Source organism: Channa argus, chromosome 3 (assembly GCF_033026475.1).
Source record: "Channa argus isolate prfri chromosome 3, Channa argus male v1.0, whole genome shotgun sequence".
NCBI lineage: Eukaryota > Metazoa > Chordata > Actinopteri > Anabantiformes > Channidae > Channa > Channa argus.
The window spans coordinates 13,246,586-13,269,538 of record NC_090199.1 but is presented as its reverse complement, the minus strand read 5'-3'; the positions used below and the strand labels follow the sequence as shown (position 1 = coordinate 13,269,538).

The following is a 22,953-nucleotide window of genomic DNA, read 5'->3' as shown; positions in this document are numbered from 1 at the left end:
GTGGCCCCAAAATAGCATTTTCTTTCAACTGCAACAGAGGACAAATGATAAGACAATTTTATTTATTTAGCAGAATTGAAAATGATATGTTACAGTCTGACAATGAATTTGTTAAAATATTGTGGAGATCCTTTTGTCAGGAAGCGCATTCGGCACAAAAACCTGCCTAATTAAGGTGTAGATCACCTAATCTGCTTTAGTGACCTGAGCTATTGGGATAATATGAAGACAAAAAATAAAATATGTAAAAATAAGTTAATTAAGATATATGTGCATTGATTTTCTCATGTATTTTTTCACCCCTCCAACTGTTTTATTATTTGTTTATGACTATTTGAGGATAAAACAATAGACGACATAATATAAATTAGTTACATATTTGGCATTTCTTACACAAACACCTAATCATACTGCAAATTTGATCTTCATGACAGAAGCGTCTTCGTTTGTGCAGTTATTTGCTGCTTTGAAAATCAGTTAGGATCTGAAACTTAAAGTTAAAAAAAAGTTAAACTAGAAAATTTCCTAAACCTATGCACATGGAAAATGTCCTTTATTGTGTTGATTTAGAATCAACTACAGTTGAACTACAGATCTCTCTTCTGGCTCCAGTGACTCATTTCATCATTTTCTTCAAGATTAATATTTTATATAAAGGCCCACTGAAATAAATGCATTCCAGAGAATTACACCCAACATGTGTAATATCATAAGGCATTGTGAAGTTAACAGTAACCAAAAACAGTAACCAAAAATTTCCAAAATAATCAGTAAAGGCATGACTCAGTATTAGAAAATATCTGCAATGCATTTAATTCGTTATTAGATTCAATTGGTTTTTCACAAAATGTGAATTGACCCTCTCACTGTTAGTCGCATCCTAGACCTTGTCGTTACATACAGCATTGAAATTGATAATTTAACAGTATTTCCTCATAATTCTCTCTAGTCTGACCATTTTCCAATAACATTTGAATTTACAATAATGGACAATACATCAGTTAGAAAAGAGTCCCAACACTGTAGATGTTTGTCTGAAAATGATCTGAACTAATTTAAGGAAATTACTTCTTATAATTTTCACCACCATTTGTCAATACAATGGTGAGTAGTCACCTTTGTTTTACTCCTGTACAAATTGATTTTCTATTTGATGATTCTACAGCCTCACTGCGTATGATACTAGATACTGTTGCCCCTCTAAAAAAGAAAGCAGAGAATCAGAGGAGATGACCTCCAAGGTACAATTCACTAATGCGCAGCTTAAAGCAGGCATCACGAAAGTTGAAAGGAAGAGGCTTTCCACAAATGTAGAATTCTGTTTAGTCTGAAAAACAGGTTTAATAAAGTATAAAAAAGGCCTCCTTAATGCCAGGACACTATATTATTCATCCCTAATAGAGGACAGTAAGGACAACCCCCCCGATTTCTATTCAGCAATGTAGCCAGGCTGACTAAGAGCCACAGGTCAGTTAAGCTTAGTATTCCTTTAACTCTGAGCAGCATGACTTCCTTTACGAATAAAGACAAGAAACCAAATTACTTAAAGATGTTTTGCCTTTAATAGACACATTTTAATACAAAGACTAGAAAATGGATTTGGGATTCAAGGAACCGCACTGCATTGGTTTAAATCTTATCTGGCAACAGATTCAAATTTCTTCATGTTAATGATGAATCTTCTGTATGCACAAAAGATAGTTATTGAGTCCCACAGGGCACCGTGTTAGAACCAATACTTTTCACTCTGTATGTGTCACCTCTAGGCAACATTATTAGGAAACATTCCATAAACTTCCACTGCTATGCAGATGATACCCAGCTATATTTATTTGTGAAACCAGAGGATAATAACTCAGTCAAACTTCAAGCATGCCTAAAAGGAGTTGGAGTTATCTTTGACCAGGATTTGTAGTTTACCTCGCACATAAAACAAATCTCTAGAACAGCCTTTCTCCACCTACAGAACATTGACAAACTTAGGCACATCCTGTCTCAAAATGATGCTAGTCTCTGCATTTGTTACTTCAAGGTTGGACAACTGTAATTCCATACTTTTGGGGTTTCTTAATAACTCCCTAAAAAGCCTTCAATTAATTCAATATGCTGAAGCAAGAACACTGACTGGAATTAGCAAGAGAGACCATGTTTCTCCTTCATTAGCTTCTCTCCATTGGCTTCCCATAAAATCTAAAATAGATTTTAAAACCCTCCTTCTTACATAAGCAGCTATTAATGCTCTAGCTCCATCATATTTAAAAGACCTCATAGTACAATATCGTCCGATTAGACCACTTTGAACCCAGAATGCAGACGTACTTGTGGTTCTCAGAGTTTCCGAAGGTAGAATGGGAGGCAGAGCCTTTAGCTATCAAGCCCCTTTCCTAAGACCTGCTCCCAATCCAGATTTGAGGGGCAGACACCCTTTCTAGTTTTAAGACTAGGCTTAAAACGTTCCTTTTTGATAAACCTTATAGTTAAAGCTACTCAGTCTACTTGAACTAGCTCTTAGTTAGGATGCTATAGGTTCAGACTGTTGGGGGACCCCCCAACTGCAATGAGCTCCTCTCCTCCCTTTTCTCTCTATACATTTATATGCTACCACTGTATGACATTAACTTTGCATCTTCTCTCTCCTGTAGTTATCTTTCGCCCTCTCTGTCTCCCTCTCTGTCCCTTTCTGCAGGTGTCCCTAGTTTTCCAGCCTGCAGCTTGTTGTTGCTCTTGTCTTTTCTCTCTCCACTTTCCACTCACTCCCACCGGTCAAGGCAGATGGCCTACCCACCCTGACCCTGCGTTGAGTTGACTTTGTTGTGAATTGGCGCTATATAAATAAAGTTGGATTGAATTTTATGTTGTTTGTCGAAAAATGTAGAGATGAGGAATTTCGACCATGTACCAGTAAAAACATAGGAATAAGATGTTCACTACATACCCTCGCTATGTCCAGGTTTTTTTCCCTGCTTTACGAGGGTCAACAAATGCGTCGCAGCGTCTCTCTGACGTCGGGACGGACGGAAGTGATGCAGTTTGGGTTTCCCGATCACCTAATCCGTTTGGATCAAGGAGCACGTCTGTCAGTAAAGCACCAGCGACATGGACGTGATCCTCTGAAACATACCTTTTGTCATTATTCACCTCTGTTGTGCTACACGGAGCGAGATGGATCCGTACAGGAGGAGCGAGAGCGACTGGCAGGCGCTGATCAACGAGGTGAGTCTGGAGGAGACGCGGAGAGGACACGGAGTAAAAAGAGCGTGGAAAACACATTCGGTACCTCTGCTGATGATGGGACAATCAGTGCACCACTTTTTATATTAGTAAAGAAGCTGTGTTGATTTACACGCCTCCTGTTAGCGCCCATAAGGTCCAGATTAAACGGGTTTAAATCACAGGCTTTAGTTATGCTGGGTACGGACGGAAGGTGAACTGGAAAGAATATTTTTCCTTTTTTTCCGTTGCAGCTACCTCCAGAGCTGAATGCTTTATAAAGTTACTGCCATTTAAAACAATATGTTCCACACCGCAGCTGGGTATTACAGATTATCCATATTCTTTTTAGATGATAGATACTGTACATTTCCGACTAATTTAGTTAATTATTTAGATTATATTTTTGTTTAAACATCACCTCCACTATATTGAACTTTTTATGCCAAAAGACTAATGTGGCAATTAAGCTGCAGTGTTTATTATGATTAAAGAAAATGCATTCTCTGGTTCCAGCTTCTCAAATCAAGAACCCAAACTCAATTATAATTGTAAATTTATTTAAATATGTGGGTTATTGGAAAACCAATCTCTGTCTTTTACAACATAATTGCAAGGGCCATGATTAAACATTCATATCATTAAACCTTGAGTGTTCACAGTCTTTTTTTAAGATCAGACAGCCGGTTTTACATTTTTAAGTAATTTGTCCAGACATGATAAACCCGATCTTTGAACTGTAAGTCCATGCAGAATCTAATCTAATACTAAGTCTAATACTTGTTGTGATTGTAAATTCCTGGAGGGATTGGTAGATGAAAAGACATTTATTGTTTTATTATTTTTGCCATTTCATTTCTTTAATTTTTTTTCTAACCAAGCACTTGTTTCTATTTGTAGTTTGTAATTTGCAAACGAAAGCTGGAGAGCAAAAAAGAAGCTCTTCTGATCCTGTCTAAGGAGCTGGACACCTGTCAGCAAGAGAGGGATCAGTACAAACTGATGGCCAACCAGCTCCGTGAGCAACACCAAGGACTCAAGAAAAAGTACAGAGAGCTTATTGTAAGACCCCTGACCCCAATTGCTTAGTTAATTAAATTTTTTCTTGTCCCAGGTCTACAACTACATTTTTTAATGTTTTATTTAATTTCCTTTGCTTTTCTACTCAAAAGGATGGAGATCCCTCTTTGCCTCCTGAGAAAAGGAATCAAGTAAGTGTTTTTAACCTGCTAACAAACAAACTGTGAGACTTAAACTACTTAAAGTTTATACAAATGCTACAAAAATGGTTCTTTACAGCTATGCAGCTTACCAGAGAATATATTCATTTAACAGCTAAATTAAGCTATTTTTTTAATGTATCATCACATTTATGGCTTTTTCAGGTGAATTTAGCCCAGCTACTGAGAGACTCCAGAGAAAAAGGTAATCAACTTTCTGAGGAGGTGAAGGAGCTAAAACAACGACTGGTGGAAGCTCAGGGTGATAACAAGGTACAAGATTGTCCTCTGTTCAATACTCAAAAGTTTAATAATATGGCAGTAGTTTCTAATGTCATATTTATGTTTTATAACTGAATTTTAAAAAAAACTAGACTGTTTGCCAGTTTGTCAAAACAGCACTTTTAATAATTCTGTGTAAACTATGAAGGAGATGGCAAGCTTGACAAATTATTGCGGTTTCTTTTTGCTCCTGCAGCTTTTGAGAATGACCATTACTAAACAGAGGCTGGGAGACGAGGAAGTTGGAGCTCGACACTTTCCTGCACATGAACGAGAGGATCTGGTCAAACAGTTAGAAAGAGCGAGGGAACAGGTGACAATTGGGGCTCAGAACCTGCTTTTGTTAATAATTTCGACTCTTAAGGTTATATTCAGGGAATACCCGGAAGTTGATCAATGACTTTGCGACATTCAAAAACTTTTAATATACTGCAGCAAGAGCAGGGGGATATTCCAGAAGGTGGGTTTGGTGAAAACTCAGGGTAGTTTAACTATAAGTTAAGTTCTGGTTTTCAGTTTCAGAAACGGAGACAACTTGTACTCATGTACTTTCATGGTAAGTTAATGCTGTGAAACTCAGTCTGCATAAGTGATGTTGGATATTGGATAGTATTGTGTTATCAATCAATTCTTAATTCTTCTTATAGTAATATTTACTATTACTGTAATCACTGTAAGTTAAAAATTAATTGTATATAAATAATCACTTATCAGGCTGTGGAATAATTAGTTGCATTGTTGGAACATTACTTACATCATAGGACATAATAGGAACATTTTTGAGTAAAGATTACTGTAGTGCAGATGAACTTTTAGTTTTAAAAACTAAATGAATCACAATACTCCTGTACTGTCACTCCCTAATTTTCTTATTTTAGACTGCATCATAAAGCTGCTGCTGTTCGTATTTACTTCTGCATATATTTGACTGACAGCACACATTGTCTTTTTGTTTTCTTCTTATTCAAATGTCCCTCTTATGTATCAATTTTTTTTTTACTTCTTTTAACAAAAGTTACTTTGTTTAAATTTAGTATCCATTAAATGTTGTTCAACAAGATTTATTAATGTCAAAAACTATTATTTATTTTTACACAAAGCTGTTTCAGCCTGTTGATAAAGTGCACTGTATTTTACTTGAGCAGGTACTACAAATTATATTTATATATGACATTTGTACTGCCATAAATAGGTGTTGTGTCCTTGATTGGTGGAAAATGGAAACGATGATGTGCATGTGTGTAAATGCTGTTTGCTACAAATAGTCAAAAATGTAGACAAATTTAGTATTTCATAAATCAAGAAAAACAAACATCACTGTTACTTTACTTTGTGTTGGTGCAGAACGAGGTGTTGGAGCACAGTGTGAAGTCACTCACAGATGAGCTGCAGGATGTTCGAGCAGAGCGAGACGTGTTTCAGCAGAAGGCTCACCGTCTCAATGTAGAAATAAACCACATCGCGGGGAGTGATGAAATTCAGATTTTAGACATAGATGCACTCTGCATGGAAAACAGGTTTGTCACTTTTTTATTGGTGCCACTCGAATATTTAAATAAAAGAATTTATCTTTTCATCGTACAGCTCCACAAATGTGTCTAGATATTAATGTATACTTGAGTCATAACTTGTCGTCCTCATTTCCTCTAATTTATGAAAGAACTAAAGAGGACGCATCATTTCTACATAATTTCTTAGTTTTTTTTTTTATTAAAATATTTTGTCCAGGTATTTGCATGAACGGCTCAAACAACTTCAGGAGGAAGTAAACTTGCTAAAAACAAATCTGGTGAAGTACAAGGTAGGTAAATTTTCATTCTTATTTATTATGTTCACTAATATATTTTTATATATTAATTCTTTTTTATGATGACTTGTAATTTAATGTAAACAGTGTCACAACGTTTCACACGTTGTAAAATGTGTCTCTAACAGAGACCTTACATGTTCAATAACGATTTTCATTGATTGCAGAATGCCCTGGAGTGTAGGAAAAACTCTAAAATCTGTGGCAAACCCACCAGTAGTGCACTGACTGGGGTGCTTTCTGCCAAACAAGGTCAGAAGGACCAGATAATAAACGAAAAACTTGATTTCAGAAAATGCCATATGAACATTTACACATATGAAAGAACAGGAATCATTGTTTCTATAAGCACCTAATCTGCTGATGTTTGTGCAGTGAAGGAACTGTTACACTCTGAAGAAAATGGTTGCAGTTTGCCAGTGACCTCTCAGTCCATTTCAGACCTTAAGTCTCTTGCGACAGCTCTGCTGGAAACTATCCACGAGAAGAACATGGTCATTCAACACCAACGCCAAATCAACAAGTACTGAAGATCATATGTTCCTTTTTAGGTCTGAATATGAGCAGATAATAAACTTCAGAAGTCATCATTTACATGATTTAATTTCTTTGTCCCCTTTTTTTTCACTAGGATTCTTGGAAACCGAGTTGCAGAGCTGGAGACGAAGCTAAAAACTTTAGAGATGTCTGGATTATGGAGCCTACCAGGTGAAAATAAGTCTCGACATTTTAATAGAAGTTGTAATTCTATATATGGTTCCTATAATTTACATTTCTTCTCTTTTCTTCTGTCCTTTTGCTTCTTGCTACCTTGAGGCCTGACTTATAATGTGTCTCTTGGAATATGTGGAAGTATGTTTCTCCAATAACTAAATCAAATAGATTTTAAACTGAATTTTGTCTTTCATCGATTGTCCTTTCTAAAACTACATTTCCTGTCATCTGTGTGATCAAACGTTTCTAATAGTGGTGTACAGATTACTAAGTGTGCATAACTTAAGAATAATTTTGACTAATGTTTTGTCATATTAGGAGGAAAAAATACCATTATTGTGAACACTCAGCAGGCTGATTCGCCAGATTCTCCAGGACAGGGTGGTGGGTATTCATTTTAACTATTAATTCCTAATCATTTATATGGAGGCTATATTTTTTCAATGCCATTTTAAATCCTTTTTTTTTTTTTTTTTTGCAGGTGACGAGGGGTCAGAAAATACACCTTTCGAACAGCAGAGTTCCACAAAAGTCCCAGATGAAAAGGGGGAAATACTAGCAATGTTACATTTTCAGGAAGAAGCAGCAGCATCTCCCAGCATGAAGCTGTCCTTGCAGAACTCCTCACACCAGTCAACTGACGAAGAACCAAGGAGTCCTCAGACACAAACGCCAAATGGTGCCCAGTGCCATGACATAGGACACATGCAGATTACAATGGGTTTGAATACTTTCATAGAAGATGCTTGCCTCAGTGAGTCTCCTCCCATGGTGACAGATGTGAACACCTCTTATCAGTCAGACCAAACATCAGAGAACTCAGATCCCACATTAGGAAAACTGGATGATACAGTTGAAACTGGGTGTGTCATAGCTGAGGAAGACCTTCATATTGCTTCATCCACTGAGTGTTCTACCTCTCCTGCTGAAGAGCAGGCAGAGGTGAAGCACACTGAGATTTTAAATGAGACAGATATTTGCGTTAATTAGGAAATCTGAAGTCCATTTGTTGCCCACAATTTACAGAATATCTGGAAAAATATAATTATGATATTAAATAGAAAACAATAATATATTGCTACTCAGTTTATTTCTAAAATAAAAAATCTGCAGGATGATAATATTGAGTTGTTTAGACTTAATAGAAGACGTGTTGTAGTTTTTACATGCTGCTATTATGGCTTGTACTCTCGTGGTGAGGATTTTCACTAAACCCGTCTGCAGACAGTGATTCAGTTTTTGTTTCATATAATTACAAATCTGTAATTTAGCAGATGCCTCTATCTAAAACCACTTACAAGTAAAGAATACACATCATGGGCAACTCAAGGTTCAGTGTCTTACCTGAAGACACTTTTGACTCCTGGCCAGTAGGAAACAGGAATTGAACTACTAACTCTGGGGTTCATGAATTACAGCTGCTGCTATAAAAAATGTGTTTAACAGGTAACTTCTGTCCTCAATCACTATACAGATACTACAGGCAAAATGTATCCTTCTCTACTCACATTTGGTTGGTTGTCAACCTACGTCATTGATTCACTTATTTATTGATGCCATAGACAGCCCTCCACTGGGTGAGACATTTCTTAATTCTAAAAAACCACAACCCTTGTAATCCTGTTCACACTATTCAGGTTGTTTGCAATTCCAATTTAAATGTCAAGCATGTGTAGTTCACCAGCTCATTATAAACAAAGAAGTGCCAAATCGAAGCATACGGTGCAACGTTTAAGTTAATGAAAACTTCCTCTCTCTCTACCTCCGTCTTTGCTTTTCCTTTGATTTCCACAAAACATGTCCCATTGTTGATCACTATATTAATAATTAGACATACAACTGCTGCAAATACTGTTTTTAATAAGCTGAAAGTTTATTTTATTTTCAAATATGATACAAACGTCTACAACAAGTGTAATTTCTTTTATCTTCATTCATACTGTGGAACATCGATTCCTCTTTGCCAACAGATTCTGAACCTACATTTTATTACAAACAACATCCATTTTGTCATTAAAATAAGATATCAAAGTTATATAACATGCTGGATTATCAAAAAAAAAAATTCTTCTATATTCCTTGCATCAGTTTTTTATTCACAAGACTTTGTCAGTTAATACTAAACAAAGTGATGTAAGTACAAAATGTGTTTACAAAGCTTATTAGCCTATATATTTACCAGCACTGATGTACTGAGTTTTTGGGCTAAAAAAAAAAAAAAACAGTTTTAGCACATCATACAACATCTGTAATGTTTAATGTGGTACAAAAGGAATTTGTTTATGCCCCCTAAAATAATAAATCATTTTTTTAGAAATTCCAAATGAAATAGATCATGTCATTAACAAACTGCCTTGAAGCTGAATTGTATAAAATGCAGATGTTTCCCTTTATGATGTTTTCTGTGCTAGTGGATTAGATGATGTTGAGCAGGTGTATATTTCTTTTTACTATTACTTTTTTCCTTGTTATAATCATTTAGTAATTATTTAAACACAAAGTACAGCTGAAGCTGCTGGTTTTTTCTGCTAAGATGTTTTTTGTCAGTCTATCATAAAAAAACTTTGAATGCTGGTGGTGCTACAGGAAATGTCAGGGGATTATCAAAGTCAGTATGTTTCAATATTAGAAAACACAATGGACCACGAACTACTTAATCTTAGGTCTGAAATATGAAATATGAGAATTTTTTTATTATATTCTTAATTACTAGTTGATTTGTTGGTTTCAGCAGCTTTTAAGCACGTACTTTTGATAACCTTCTGAATGTTTGGAGGATAGGGATTTGACTAATTGTTCATGAGATAAGTACAATACATATTATTAATGCATGAAAGCACTGTGAGATGATTTATAGGGTTTGCCACTTATCTTGGATTAATTTCTCCTCAGCTGTCCCTTGTACCGCTTATAGTACGTATTCCAGAGACTGGTGGATGAAACCCCAATAATGCAGCATGCCAGCCTCCGGCCTGCATTCCCATGTAACAGACTCCCAGCATCCCCACCCTGTCCTAAGTCATCCATCTTTTCATGGATCACTACTGCCCTTCCGATCACAGACAGACCCCCGAACAGTTGTGCCTCAGATTCTATCATCGCATTGATTTTTCCTTCCTGGGGCTCAAAGTTACCGAAGTCTCCTGGGTGGTTGGGATGATGAACACCATGGGGATTGTAGTGGCCACCAGTAAGATCACATCCCCGGCTCAGGTCTCCGTACTGATGGATGTGCACTGCTCTGGGTTCTGGATTGTCCTCCCTTGGGAAGCCATTGAACCGGAGAAGGACTTTGAGTTTACCCTGGGGATAATCCTGTTTAAACAGCACTTGACCATACACTTTGGGCAGGCCCTCAGGTAGTGAGGTGCTGGGTCTCATTTTACATGCTGCATACAGAGTGCTATTGTGCTGCGAGACCTCTGGTGGAACCAAAATGCCGAGGTCAGCTGAGACACATTGTTGACAGCCTGCCAGCAGAACCAATGCAGCAGCTTGCAATATATTCATTGACCTGTAAGATATTAAAATTGAGAAAATTAATCAGATTCATATGTTTTGGCATGTACAGCATTTCTATCGGTTCTATCACAGTATTTTTAGGAAATGATTGTCATTATGTAGATTAATTTTTCAACATTATATGGCAGCAATATTATTTAAGGACCTATTAATTTTGCCAGGGGAGTTGAGGCTCCTCTGAACTATTTCAAACACAACTGGGTGATTTATTAATATTCACATTTACAGAGCCTTTCTCTGATGACTATACAGACTGTACTGTATGGGCAAAAACAAGTCTTTGCATATGCAGCACCCTTGAATTTTCTACCAAGTACCTAAAATTACAGTCACAGCTTTGTATGGAGTATTTAAAGCTACCTCCCTCACTCCGGTGACACCACCACTGTGTGTGAGCATGTGCACAACACACTGTCTCAGCTGCTGACACAGCACCCAAAAGGCCCTACTCCGAATCTCTGGGGACACCTCTCCATGCCAGTCGTCTCGCCAGCTGCAGTCTCTCACGCCTTAACTCCATGTAGACCACTCTCCCTCTCACTATTGTCACTGAGGGCTCCTAACAGGCCACCGCTTCAGACCACGACAAGAGATCACCACCCATCTCTGCCTCAGTGTGGACCAGGTGAGAAGGGAGTTAAGAAAGACCAGGCGCAATTAGGCCAAAGGCCCGTTGCACTTAAATCTATTTTTTTTTTAACCTTTCTTTCTTTCTGTTCTTTCTTGCACTTGCATCTCATCAAATGTAAACACTTTTCTGATAGGACTTTGCTCTGATGTTTTCTCCTTGACTTAGATTTTTGCTTACCTTGTACCTCACTTGTAAGTCGCTTTGGATAAAAGTGTCTGCTAAATTACAAAATGTAAATGTAATAATCTGGCTACATGGACCATCAACTACCTCACCGACAGACCACAGTACATGAGACTGTGTTGGATGTGGTGTCTGTACCACGAGGGGCCCCAAGAGGACGGTGCTTTCCCCTTTTCTGTTCACCCTCTACACATTGGACTTCAAGTACAACTTGCCCACTGTCACCTGCGGAAGTTCTCACACGACACTGCCATCGTTAGCTGTGTGTCTGAGGGAAATGAGGAGGAATACAGGGAAGTCATCACTGATTTTGTTGACTGGTGTATAAAAACCACCTGCTCCTGAACACCAGCAAGACAAAGGAGTTGGTGATTGACTTCTGGCAGAAACCGCCAGTAGTCACACTGGTACGAATTCAGGGCTCAGACATAGAGTGTGGGGACACTTTTGAATACCTGTCTGTGCACCTCAACAATAAACTGAACTGGTCCAACAACACTGATGCCCTGTACAGGAAGGGCCAGATTCATCTCCTCCTCCATCCATCATGGATACCACCTCCCACCCCCTGCACCACCATGTGGAGGCTCTAAGCTGCTCCTTCAGCACCCCCAGTGTATAAGGGAGCACTATCACAGGTCGTCCCTCCCCACAGCTATCAGACTGCACAACACATCAATACAGTGAGACACACTGGTGCTTGTCTTTTTGCTGCTGGAACACTGGAATTTCCCCATAGTGGGATCAATAAAGTCTCATCTTGTCGTTACAGGAGGGTTACAGTGTCAGGGTTTAATGTTGTATATTTACATCTTTTATTGTCATGTAAGCTTGATTTTATTATTTAATATTGACTGACAGATTGTGATAAATCTACATGTGTAGTGTTTGTTTTATGTTGTTTTTTTCTAAAGATCATATGTACATTTGATATATTTTCAATATTCAACACATTTTCACAACCTATAGCAGCATTAATAGCAATATAAGTAATAGTTGTTCTATACTAGAAAAAACAACACTCTAAAACTGAACAATTCTAATTATTATTGTAAAATACCCGAATAGAGTAGGCTACATGGACACTTTTTTACCCCTGTATTGTCCTGTGCATATATTTGGACAAATATTATGCTGAGAACACAAGTGCCTATTATGCCGTGGCACAAAAGTTAATCTTTTTTCTTAATGCATATCAAACTCTTTATCTGTTTGTGCTGACAAGAAAATACTGTTATTTAGCCCTGAAAGCTAAATGAAGCATTAGGGTCGCTATCGAAAAATAAACACGATGTCGCAGTGTTTTACGCTGCGAAAACAGTTAATCGTCACAGGCCAAACGCAGAATTCACTTACTCGTGTGGACGCATAATCGTAAACCCAAACGCCGCAAAAAGACTTCGCTGTTTTTTCCTTGAACAAAATGTTGTGTTGTTTCACCAGCCTTGTATAAGCTTGTCAGGAGGCGTAGCTTGAAGAGGGTGGAGCTGACGTCCTCCCGGGACAGAAGATCCAATTAAAAAACAAATACCTGTGTTTTTAATTTATCAGGCTTAAAGCTTGACAATGCGCTGTTATCAGGCCTGGACTTGGTGTAGAAAGCTATTCAACCCCTAAAACAACTGAAAACTGACAATTTTAATTGAAACAGAAAACTGAATAGGTTGCAGACCAGTAAGTCGTGAAGTAGGCTTATTTGGATTTTAGTGCCAAGTATTGTGCCACAGTGCATCTTAAATAACTATACAAAAGTACAAATATAGTTATTTTTGAAAAGCAACATTTTGTTAGAAGATTATATACGTTTTAATAAGTAGTAAGTAATATATCCCGTGCTATAATGTTATAGGTAATTGCATATATATTTTTTAATCTTAGTGTAGCGAAGGTGCAGTGTTGATCTTGAGCTCATATACAACAGCACTTCTTCTTTTCCTTTCGGCTGTTCCCTTTCTCTGAAAAGCCTAATTCGGAAACAAGTAAACGTCCCTCAGAACTGTAGAAGCGTTAGGCTTTTGCGAGTAGTTTGGTCGGTTGCTCTAACTGTGAGCTGCCCAGATATTTTCCAAAACAACCTTAACAAATTAGCAAATTAAAAACAAAGAAAACAACAACAAAAAAAAAACATGCTCAAACGGTTCATGGCAAGGCTACAAGATAGTGAAGCTCTGCCTCAGATTTGGTCGCGGCAGGAATGTAGCTAATTATTAATTTCGATATTAACAACTCTTACACATCTACATAGTGTGAGAGTTATCAGTGTGTACCCGTGCGTTGTAATTGGCGGCTCGCCTCTCCACGCCAGCAGACGGCGGAGATGAGCTCTGTAAAGACATGTGGGAAACGAAGAAATCGGTCAGCACAGGAATCAGGAAACCGAGTTAGTAACTGATTGCCCGGTAGAATCGGAATTGTGTCCGTGCTAATTTATTAAGGATAAGCTCTTTTTTTAATTTTAGTTCATTAAACATGTCCAAAAGACATCGTCTGGATTTGGGCGATGACTACTCCTCCAGTAAGAAGAGGTCTGATGGGTAGGTGAAGCTCAACAGTTAACATGTCTGCATGTAGTTAACCAACTAGGTACCAGCTAACAGTTAGCAGATGCTAGTTAACTTTGCTAACGAACACTATTGATGAATAATGACCGCGACATTGATGCTATGGCGTTCATTGTTGATATGTTATCTCTGCGCTTGTTAACAGCATCTGAACATTTTCTTGATATAATATTTTTGTGTTTATTACATCTGGTTGGTTACGTAGTGTTAATTACTGTGTAAGGGGCTAGCTAGCTAACAAGCAAAGTATCAACGTTACCGTGACGGCTGATGCACGTGTGTTGACCGCAACTTAGCCAGTTGCTAACAGGCTTAGCTAACGTTAGCTTCAGAGTTATGCATTGCGATTTGTATTATTGTTGTCAATGTGTCTACAATTTAAACTACTGACATTGAGGAACGCAAGTATGCTAGCTATCGCAAACCCCGAAGACCGATTTTTCCCGCACACTAACGTCAGCCAACAGTAAACAGTAAAAGTAACAGTAAAATATTTTAGTCCGTTTAACGATGGGATAACACATAATTGCCCGTTTAGCTGGAATGAATTCGGTCAAATAGAACATCTTGTCAGAATGCTAATAATAATTGCTTTTGTCAACGAGTTATGTGTCACATAATTTTTATTTATTTTTTTGGTGAATGCTCCCCAGTCATTCATTAACTTCATGACGTTTCACGTGTTTCCCGTGTTAGCTTAAAGTCGTACTTGTTTGCTAGTTGTTGTAAATGGGCATAACTTACTTTTTTAGGTGGCATTTTAGACTAGGCTTTTGCCTCCACAATATTTGTGATGTCACACATCATGGTCGTAGGTGCATGTTTTGAAAGTCGCACTCAGAAATCTGAGTCAGATTCTTTAAAACTAATTCTGTCCATAAAACAGTGGATGGCACAGTGAAGTAAAATGTAAGCAATCTGTATTTTTCAGGTGATTGGGACTTCAAAGGATAGGTCCAGCCTTTTATTAAGTCAATCTTAAAAAAAATATATAAAAGACAGGTAGCTATACATCTTGAGGTGGTTTGAGTAATTAAAAAAATCTATGTCTACATACTGTGAATGCAAGCGGTGGGGAATCTGAACCTTTGAATACATTTTTAGGGATTTAGTTTGTTGAAGTGTCTCATCCACAGTCATGCAGTGCCTGTCCCAAGCCCCGTAGAAACTCGGGAGGGTTGCGTCAGGAAGGGTGTCCGCAGTGAAAAAAAACTTTTGCCAAATCAACATTCTCACTCCTTGTAAAATTTCTCAAAATGCCTGATATATTAAGTCCACAGCAGGTTGGCAGATGTTGACCAATGTCGTCATGTTTTTTTGTTGTCAAGGTAAATGCTGATAATCAGCCAAAATCCAGTCAGTGTGGCCCAAGATCTATTAATACTTTATTAAAAGTGTGATGTTAGTAAAGAAAGGAGATGAAGAAACTGTCTATTGTGTTTTAGTTGTTGTCCTTTTTTTTTCTTAATGTGTAATGGAAATGTTAAATCTACTATCTTGATGTTGACAGGAGAGATCGGGACCGTGACAGAGACAGAGAGGACCGCTCTAGGGACAGGGACAGAGACCGGGACAGGGACAGAGACCGTGACAGAGACTCAAAGCCTGCAACCTTGCCGTCCAATAGCATGGCAGCTACAGCACCCTTACCAACCCTCAAGCAGATGGCTGTGCACCAGCAGATTAATCCATTCACCAACCTACCGCACACACCACGCTACTATGAGATCCTGAAGAAGAGGTTACAGCTTCCAGTGTGGGAGTACAAGGAAAACTTCACAGATATCATAACACGTCATCAGAGCTTTGTGCTTGTCGGAGAGACTGGCTCTGGGAAGACAACACAGGTCTGAAATGCTATAAGTAGCTCATCTCTTATGGGTGGGATATATATTTAGCTTATGTAATGCTTGTTGATTCTCTCTACTTTCATTATTTTCTGGTTTCTGATTATCCATTGCTTCCATCTCCAGATCCCACAATGGTGTGTAGACATGGTCAGAGGCTTGCCTGGTCCTAAGCGAGCTGTGGCTTGTACTCAGCCCAGAAGAGTGGCAGCCATGAGTGTGGCTCAAAGGGTGGCAGATGAAATGGATGTCATGCTTGGGCAGGAAGTCGGTTACTCCATCCGATTTGAGGACTGTAGCTCTGCCAAAACTATTCTCAAGTAAGTGACTGAGGTCTGAGATTTTGTAATGTTTTATAGACACAGATCAATCTGTCTCATTTATTTCACTCCAGAACATCTTCATCTAATAAATGACCATTGTTCTTAAGGTACATGACAGATGGTATGTTACTAAGAGAGGCTATGAATGACCCGTTGCTGGAGCGATATGGTGTGATCATTCTGGACGAAGCCCACGAGCGAACTCTGGCAACAGACATCCTGATGGGAGTACTCAAGGAGGTGGTACGTCAAAGACCGGATCTAAAGGTATTTTTCCTTTTCTTTTAAATTGAAAGGCCTTTTCATTGTTGTATTATTGCCTGGCTACAGCCAACTGTTTGCTAAATGCCATTTAGTCTTCAGATTAGTGTAAAAATTCCAAAACAAACAAAGGTTGCCCCATAAACTAGTGTAATTACTTAAAGTACTCTGATAACTGAGTGCAGTTTTATAATTAAAAAGCAAATTCACAAAATTTAGGATACCTAATTGAATTATAAATTGATCAGTCGTTTACATTTAATAAAACAATGGCACATTTTTTGAGTAAAATAGTTTTTGTGCATGTTGGCTTAAAAAGAATCTGCAAGCACAGTTACTGATGACCATATTGGTGTTTCGGTATGTGCTGGCCCAAACTAGGCCGACAAAATAATGGAAATTTAGATTTTTAATCTCTGTTTCAGGTAGTCCTTGGTTTCAATTACTTTTATTACAGTTATTTTTCATTCAATGTATGGATGTAATTAAAAATCAAAAACTACCATTCTCTGGAGAAGAATGGTAGTTTGTTTGTTTTTTTTTTAAATTTCATTTGTGAGGTATTGGTGTCGACACTTTTTTTTTATCTGCAGTGAAAATATATTTCTACCCAGCGATATGGGACATTTCAAAACACTGATGCGGACTGTAATAAATTACCAAACTTAGGCTTCAACAGTTTTTTATTTATTTATTTTCATTGTTTATTGAAGTAAATAAAGGGAAAAATCTTGTGTGAAAGTAAGTGAGGTTTTGTAGTTTAGGAACTCAAATACTTGCAAATAAAAAAAATGAGGGGGAAAAAAGAACAATTTCTCCTTCATGCACAGGTGATCGTCATGAGTGCCACTCTAGATGCCGGGAAGTTTCAGGTCTATTTTGACAGCTGTCCTCTGCTGACCATACCTGGTCGTACACACCCTGTGGAGATTTTCTACACCCCCGAACCAGAGCGGGACTACCTTGAGGCAGCAATCCGTACTGTCATTCAGATTCACATGTGTGAAGAAGATGAAGGTGACTGTCTTCTCTTCCTCACTGGTCAAGAGGTAAGACTTGTGTTGTTTAAGCGTCATGTCATCATCATGTTGCTTGAGCAACAACATTAATTTAGCGTATCTTTCAGGAAATTGATGAGGCCTGCAAACGGATCAAGCGTGAGGTAGATGACCTTGGACCTGAAGTTGGAGACATCAAAATCATTCCACTGTATTCCACATTGCCCCCACAGCAGCAGCAAAGGATCTTTGAGCCTCCTCCTCCAAGGAAACCCAACGGTGCAATAGGGAGAAAGGTACGTGTAGATGGACAAAGTGGATTTCATCTAGTGATTAATCACAAATTTCAGTCTGGGATTTGTCAATCTGTGCATTTATACCACTTCAAAAGGCCATTAGCAGAGCAGTGTTTCCACTTTAGTAACTTTGTCTCTAGATTGCCTCCTGAGATCCATTTTAGTAACACTAGTGTCAAAAACGCTACAAGCATCTTGGCAGAGAAAGTTCTCTCATGTGCCTCTACATCCTGTGTGTCTGTGTTCAGTGTTTGCCCAGAACAGGAATAGCACATTGAAGTTAACCAGTTATCAGGTACAGCAGAGAATGAATAAGCTGTAAATTGGCCAATATCCTCATTATTTGTCCAAGTAAACTACTTAGATTTTTTGTTAAACCTTAAATTTAACTGACTACTTAGGGACTGACTACTTACTTTTTTTTTTCAACACATAGGAAAGTTTAGTAACATTGGTTAATTTCAGTGTTTGAATTCATTCTACTAATGATACTTTGGTCTGTACATGGCAGGCATGTGATATTAAAGTAGTTGACATTTCATTTTGTTTTAATATTTTTACTTTGAAAATGCTGTGCAATCCTTTTATTTACTTTTTTATCTCATTTTGTTTATATTTCAAAATTTTTGAAAATTTCAAAATGATCAGTAATCTGTGTATTGTCTAGCAGTGGCAGCATCCACAATAATAAAAATGAGGTTACTCTTCTGCTGCATATATGGATTTACCGTAACCAGGTTACTTGCATGCATGTATTCGTGGTTGATGTCTAAAATGTTGTTGCTTCATCTTAGGTTGTGGTGTCAACAAACATTGCTGAGACTTCTCTGACAATTGATGGGGTGGTGTTTGTTATCGATCCTGGATTCGCCAAACAAAAAGTGAGCAAAGATTGTGTCACCTCACTTGAGTTTTCATTTTATTCTGTGTGTTTCTTGTGTCCTACTCTACACTAAATCTGTCTTTACAAATGGTTTTGTATTCAAAAAAATAAACATGCATTTAAATATTGTGCATAGGTGTACAATCCTCGTATCAGAGTTGAGTCCTTGCTTGTCACAGCAATCAGTAAAGCTTCTGCCCAGCAGAGGGCAGGACGAGCTGGCAGAACACGTCCGGGAAAATGTTTCCGGCTCTACACAGAGAAGGCCTACAAAACCGAGATGCAGGCAAGTGGCCAAAGTTACATGTAGTTTTTGATTAAAGTAACAAAAACAAACAAAAACAATACACTCAAAAACATACTTTATTTAATTTTTTATTAGCTCCTTGCAGTTCTTCTTCTTCTTCTTCTTCTTCTTCTTCTTCTTCTTCTTCTTCTTCTTCTTCTTCTTCTTCTTCTTCTTCTTCTTCTTCTTCTTCTTCTTCTTCTCCTTCTTCTTCTTCTTCTTCTTATTATTATTATTATTATTATTATTATTTATTAATACACATCAGATACACATTTCACATGTTAATTATCCCTTCTCAGGATAACACATACCCTGAAATTCTTCGATCCAACTTGGGATCTGTTGTGCTGCAGCTGAAAAAGCTTGGTATTGATGACTTAGTGCACTTTGACTTTATGGATCCACCAGGTGAGTCAGTTTGCATTTAAGAATATTAAAACATCCAATGGTCTCCTTTTTGGGAATGATCCTCTAACCTTTCTGTTTGTCTCCTCCATCTTGTCCCCAAAGCTCCTGAAACACTGATGAGGGCTCTTGAACTGCTGAATTACCTCGCAGCTCTAAATGATGATGGTGATTTAACAGAGCTAGGCTCCATGATGGCAGAATTTCCCCTGGATCCCCAGCTAGCTAAGATGGTCATTGCCAGCTGCGAATTTAACTGCTCTAATGAGATCCTTTCCATTACTGCCATGCTGTCAGGTAATGCCCAGGACTGGGCTGTCATCTTCCTTGCCTTCTGTAGGCTTCTGGTTTAAAAACACTGAGATTCATTGGTGTTACTGGGGGAAAAGTGCCCCAACTAAAAAGTAGCTTTTTTGCAGTATTTTGGGAAAATGAATTCAATACAAACAAGACTATAACCCTTCCAATTAAATATTTAATTCTAGATTATCATGTATTATTAGACTTAATAAGTTGCAAAAACATTCAGCGTGCTGTCTTTTATGCCCCAAAAGGTTTGGCTATCTGTCTTTCTTCATGTATCCTCTGAAAATGCTTTGGGAATAAAGCTTTTAGTCTTTTAAGGTTCAGTTTAATATCTAATCAAAACGCTTTTTTTAATGCCCAAATTTAGTTTGGGTTGGGACACATTTAACTTGGACAATTTCACTTACTCATTAAAGCTCTGTGAATTGACAGTCAATTTCTTTAAATTGTCTAAATTGTTTGAATTTGAGGTCTCAATTTGTGGCCATAATATGTACAGTATGTCTATATAATTCCTGACCTTTTGTTATTCCTGACTATTTGTTCTTCAAAGCATGTGGATAGGGCAGGCACCACTTAAATGTTTTTCATATTTGTGACATTTAAAATAAGTAAAACTTTCCTTTCATTTAAATTATGAATCATTACCTATAACTGTTTATTGTCATGTATAGTTAATGTGTATAAGATGGGAGTAGTTTAGTTTCCGTCTGTCTTAAAGGCCTAACAATTATTTCTTTATACCAAAAGATTAAGTTCTGAATCTTGTAAAGTAAAACGTTGCTGGTGAGCCTAACGCTTTATAGTTGTGTGAAAACTCTTGTTTTACAGATGTGGTTAAATGACCCCCTCTCTACGAACTAATAGGCAGTACAGTTGGGAATGACCATGAGAAAAGACTGCAGCCCCCTTTGATAGAGCTTGTGGTCCTGCCCTGTCCCAGAGCAGTGTCGAGTGCCCTAGCATCATAGGATTTGCTCCATTTTTCTGTGAATGTTTGACTCATCCCTATGGGCGGCTTTGTTGGGGCCCATACCAACCTTGTTTAGTTCCACAGTGTTTTGTCCGGCCCACGGAGGCTAAGAAGGCAGCAGACGAGTCCAAGATGAGGTTTGCTCATATCGACGGAGACCACTTGACTCTGCTCAATGTCTACCATGCCTTCAAACAAAGTGAGCACCATTTTAAGTTCAGCACCATATTCCCTTTTTTCTTTGTTTTATCACATTGATGTGCTAAAGATGTTCAAGCTGTTTAAATTCACGTTTTGGCCGTTTTCTGCACAACAGAACAAGCTGAAATAAGCAAATGGTTGCGTATCACATTCAACAGACATTAAGCAACATATGCATTCATATTAGTAACTTTCTTTTACACAAATATTAAAAAAAAATCGAGGAGTGCAAATTTGAATTTGTTGTTAAAATAGTATCATACACAGGATTGAAAGTGACACATAACTGAAGAACTTTGTTTTTTCAGACCACGAATCTAACCAGTGGTGCTATGACAACTTTGTCAACTACCGTTCACTGATGTCTGCGGACAACGTGCGGCAGCAGCTGTCTAGGATCATGGACCGTTTCAATCTTCCCCGTCGGAGCACAGAGTTCACCAGCAGGGATTATTACATTAACATCCGCCGGGCGCTCTGCACTGGCTACTTCATGCAGGTGAATACTCACACGAAGGCACTAGCTCACGTATTAACAAAGCTGTTAACACTTTATTGTTAGTCTTCCTGTTAAGCATTAATAAAGATTTGAGAAACACTCAATATAAAACTGAAATAAAAGTAGCAATGAAGACATTGTAATGTAACATACTGTGATCTAAATTGGGATATAAACAACAAATTATGTTTATAAATGCAAACACTAACAACATGTTTAATTTGTCCTTTCATCAATTTTAAATCTATGATTTAATGTTACAGTTTATCTGAGCTGCTGTTTGGCATTTTCAGCAGCAAATAAGTAGTTAACAGGGGAAATAGAATGAGGGGATATAGTCCTAGTCAACTGATTGCGGATGTTTCCATTGACATTTTAGGCAATAGGTCTTGTTCTATTTGTTTTAATATCGTTAGAATCTGTGTGATACTACCCATCTTAGTTTTTAGCACAGTGCTGCAAAGGTTAGTGTCTAATAAAGAACTGAGGAGTAGAGAACTTGTTAAAGTATTGGCTTCTTCAGCTACCTACAAGTTTGATGGTGGAAATATAGTACAAGCCTCTGATAGCAAATGTTGCACTCATTCATACACAAAACAATGACTGCTGCCATGCATGGGCTCACCTGACCCTCATACTGTAGAGTCAAGAACATGTCTAGGTTAATACCTTACATGAATCCTGTTGACAAATGCCACCATAATCCAGTTTGAACAGGCTGTACAAATAAATTGCTTATGTCTGTTGGTCCCATTTGACAGGTGGCTCATTTGGAGCGCACAGGTCATTACCTCACAGTCAAAGACAACCAGGTGGTACAGTTGCACCCTTCTACAGTCTTGGACCATAAGCCCGAGTGGGTTCTCTACAACGAGTTTGTCCTAACCACCAAGAACTATATCCGCACTTGCACAGACATCAAGCCAGAGTGGTATGTGTGGAGATAGTTTAAATCTAGTTCTGATCAACATCAAAAACATTTGGTCATCTCTAACTGAATACTTGACATTGTCCTCTCGCTTACAGGCTGGTGAAGATTGCACCCCAGTACTATGAAATGAGTAACTTTCCACAATGTGAAGCTAAAAGACAGCTGGAGCGAATCATTGCCAAACTAGAGAGCAAGGAGTATTCTCAGTACTGAACAATAGTTGTGAAATGTCCTGGAAAACAGCCGCATACTATAGTTTTAGATCAATCTGTATCATTGTATCTTAATGTTTGATGTTTTGACATTTTTGATTTTTATATTTTGTTTGCTTTTTCTTTTCCCCATTAATGTTAATTCTGTAACTAAATGTTATGTCAAATGAAATATCAGCTGCAAATATTAGACCTGACTATCAAGATTTTCCAAAAGGAATATCAGAAACACGACATGTAGATGTGATTGACCTTCCTTTAGAAGATTGCTGAGTCAGAAATTTGTGCTTGCTTTGTTTCTTTAATAAAGGAGCTTTGACCTAATTTCTGTGTACATATTAATTAGTAAAGGCTGTTTTTGCAAAGGTATTGTCTCAAGTGGAGTTGTTTTTTGTGTTT

The 22,953-nt window shown here is 37.8% G+C and overlaps 3 protein-coding genes across 4 annotated transcripts; 2 read left to right on the top strand and 1 right to left on the bottom strand.

The window, feature by feature from the left end:
- The first annotated feature begins 2,817 nt into the window (after positions 1–2,817).
- LOC137124182 (coiled-coil domain-containing protein 149-like) lies at positions 2,818–9,464 on the top strand. 2 transcript variants are annotated; one of them, XM_067498915.1, is made up of 13 exons: positions 2,818–3,213; positions 4,111–4,272; positions 4,383–4,421; positions 4,596–4,703; positions 4,909–5,025; positions 6,057–6,229; positions 6,441–6,513; positions 6,687–6,771; positions 6,895–7,042; positions 7,151–7,227; positions 7,336–7,371; positions 7,552–7,617; positions 7,715–9,464. In XM_067498915.1, the coding sequence occupies exons 1-13, from the start codon at positions 3,163–3,165 to the stop codon at positions 8,221–8,223; spliced, it is 1,644 nt and encodes a 547-aa protein (XP_067355016.1). In that variant the 5' UTR covers positions 2,818–3,162; the 3' UTR covers positions 8,224–9,464. The 2 variants fall into 2 exon arrangements, with proteins under 2 accessions (XP_067355016.1, XP_067355017.1); XM_067498916.1 differs by lacking the exon at positions 7,336–7,371 and having other exon boundaries at positions 2,829–3,213.
- On the bottom strand, positions 9,083–13,082 carry LOC137124183 (extracellular superoxide dismutase [Cu-Zn]-like). The gene is made up of 2 exons (XM_067498917.1): positions 12,926–13,082; positions 9,083–10,747 (listed from the first exon to the last, which is right to left on the bottom strand). The coding sequence occupies exons 1-2, from the start codon at positions 12,937–12,939 to the stop codon at positions 10,111–10,113; spliced, it is 651 nt and encodes a 216-aa protein (XP_067355018.1). The 5' UTR covers positions 12,940–13,082; the 3' UTR covers positions 9,083–10,110.
- Positions 13,083–13,919: 837 nt separating this feature from the next.
- LOC137124178 (ATP-dependent RNA helicase DHX15) lies at positions 13,920–22,921 on the top strand. Its single transcript, XM_067498902.1, has 14 exons — positions 13,920–14,103; positions 15,641–15,977; positions 16,104–16,297; positions 16,408–16,567; positions 17,392–17,610; positions 17,688–17,855; positions 18,650–18,736; positions 18,875–19,024; positions 19,327–19,435; positions 19,538–19,729; positions 20,788–20,910; positions 21,221–21,411; positions 22,173–22,342; positions 22,438–22,921. The coding sequence occupies exons 1-14, from the start codon at positions 14,039–14,041 to the stop codon at positions 22,553–22,555; spliced, it is 2,283 nt and encodes a 760-aa protein (XP_067355003.1). The 5' UTR covers positions 13,920–14,038; the 3' UTR covers positions 22,556–22,921.
- Positions 22,922–22,953: the final 32 nt, after the last annotated feature.

Bases quoted from the DNA above. Each gene is read 5' to 3' on its own strand.
- LOC137124182 (XM_067498915.1), top strand. From the start codon at position 3,163: ATGGATCCGTACAGGAGGAGCGAGAGCGACTGGCAGGCGCTGATCAAC. The intron at 5,026-6,056 runs GTGACAATTGGG...GTGTTGGTGCAG, and splicing joins TAGAAAGAGCGAGGGAACAG to AACGAGGTGTTGGAGCACAG. The intron at 7,618-7,714 runs GTGGGTATTCAT...TTTTTTTTGCAG, and splicing joins AGATTCTCCAGGACAGGGTG to GTGACGAGGGGTCAGAAAAT.
- LOC137124178 (XM_067498902.1), top strand. From the start codon at position 14,039: ATGTCCAAAAGACATCGTCTGGATTTGGGCGATGACTACTCCTCCAGT. The intron at 14,104-15,640 runs GTAGGTGAAGCT...TGATGTTGACAG, and splicing joins AGTAAGAAGAGGTCTGATGG to GAGAGATCGGGACCGTGACA. The intron at 21,412-22,172 runs GTGAATACTCAC...CCCATTTGACAG, and splicing joins GCACTGGCTACTTCATGCAG to GTGGCTCATTTGGAGCGCAC.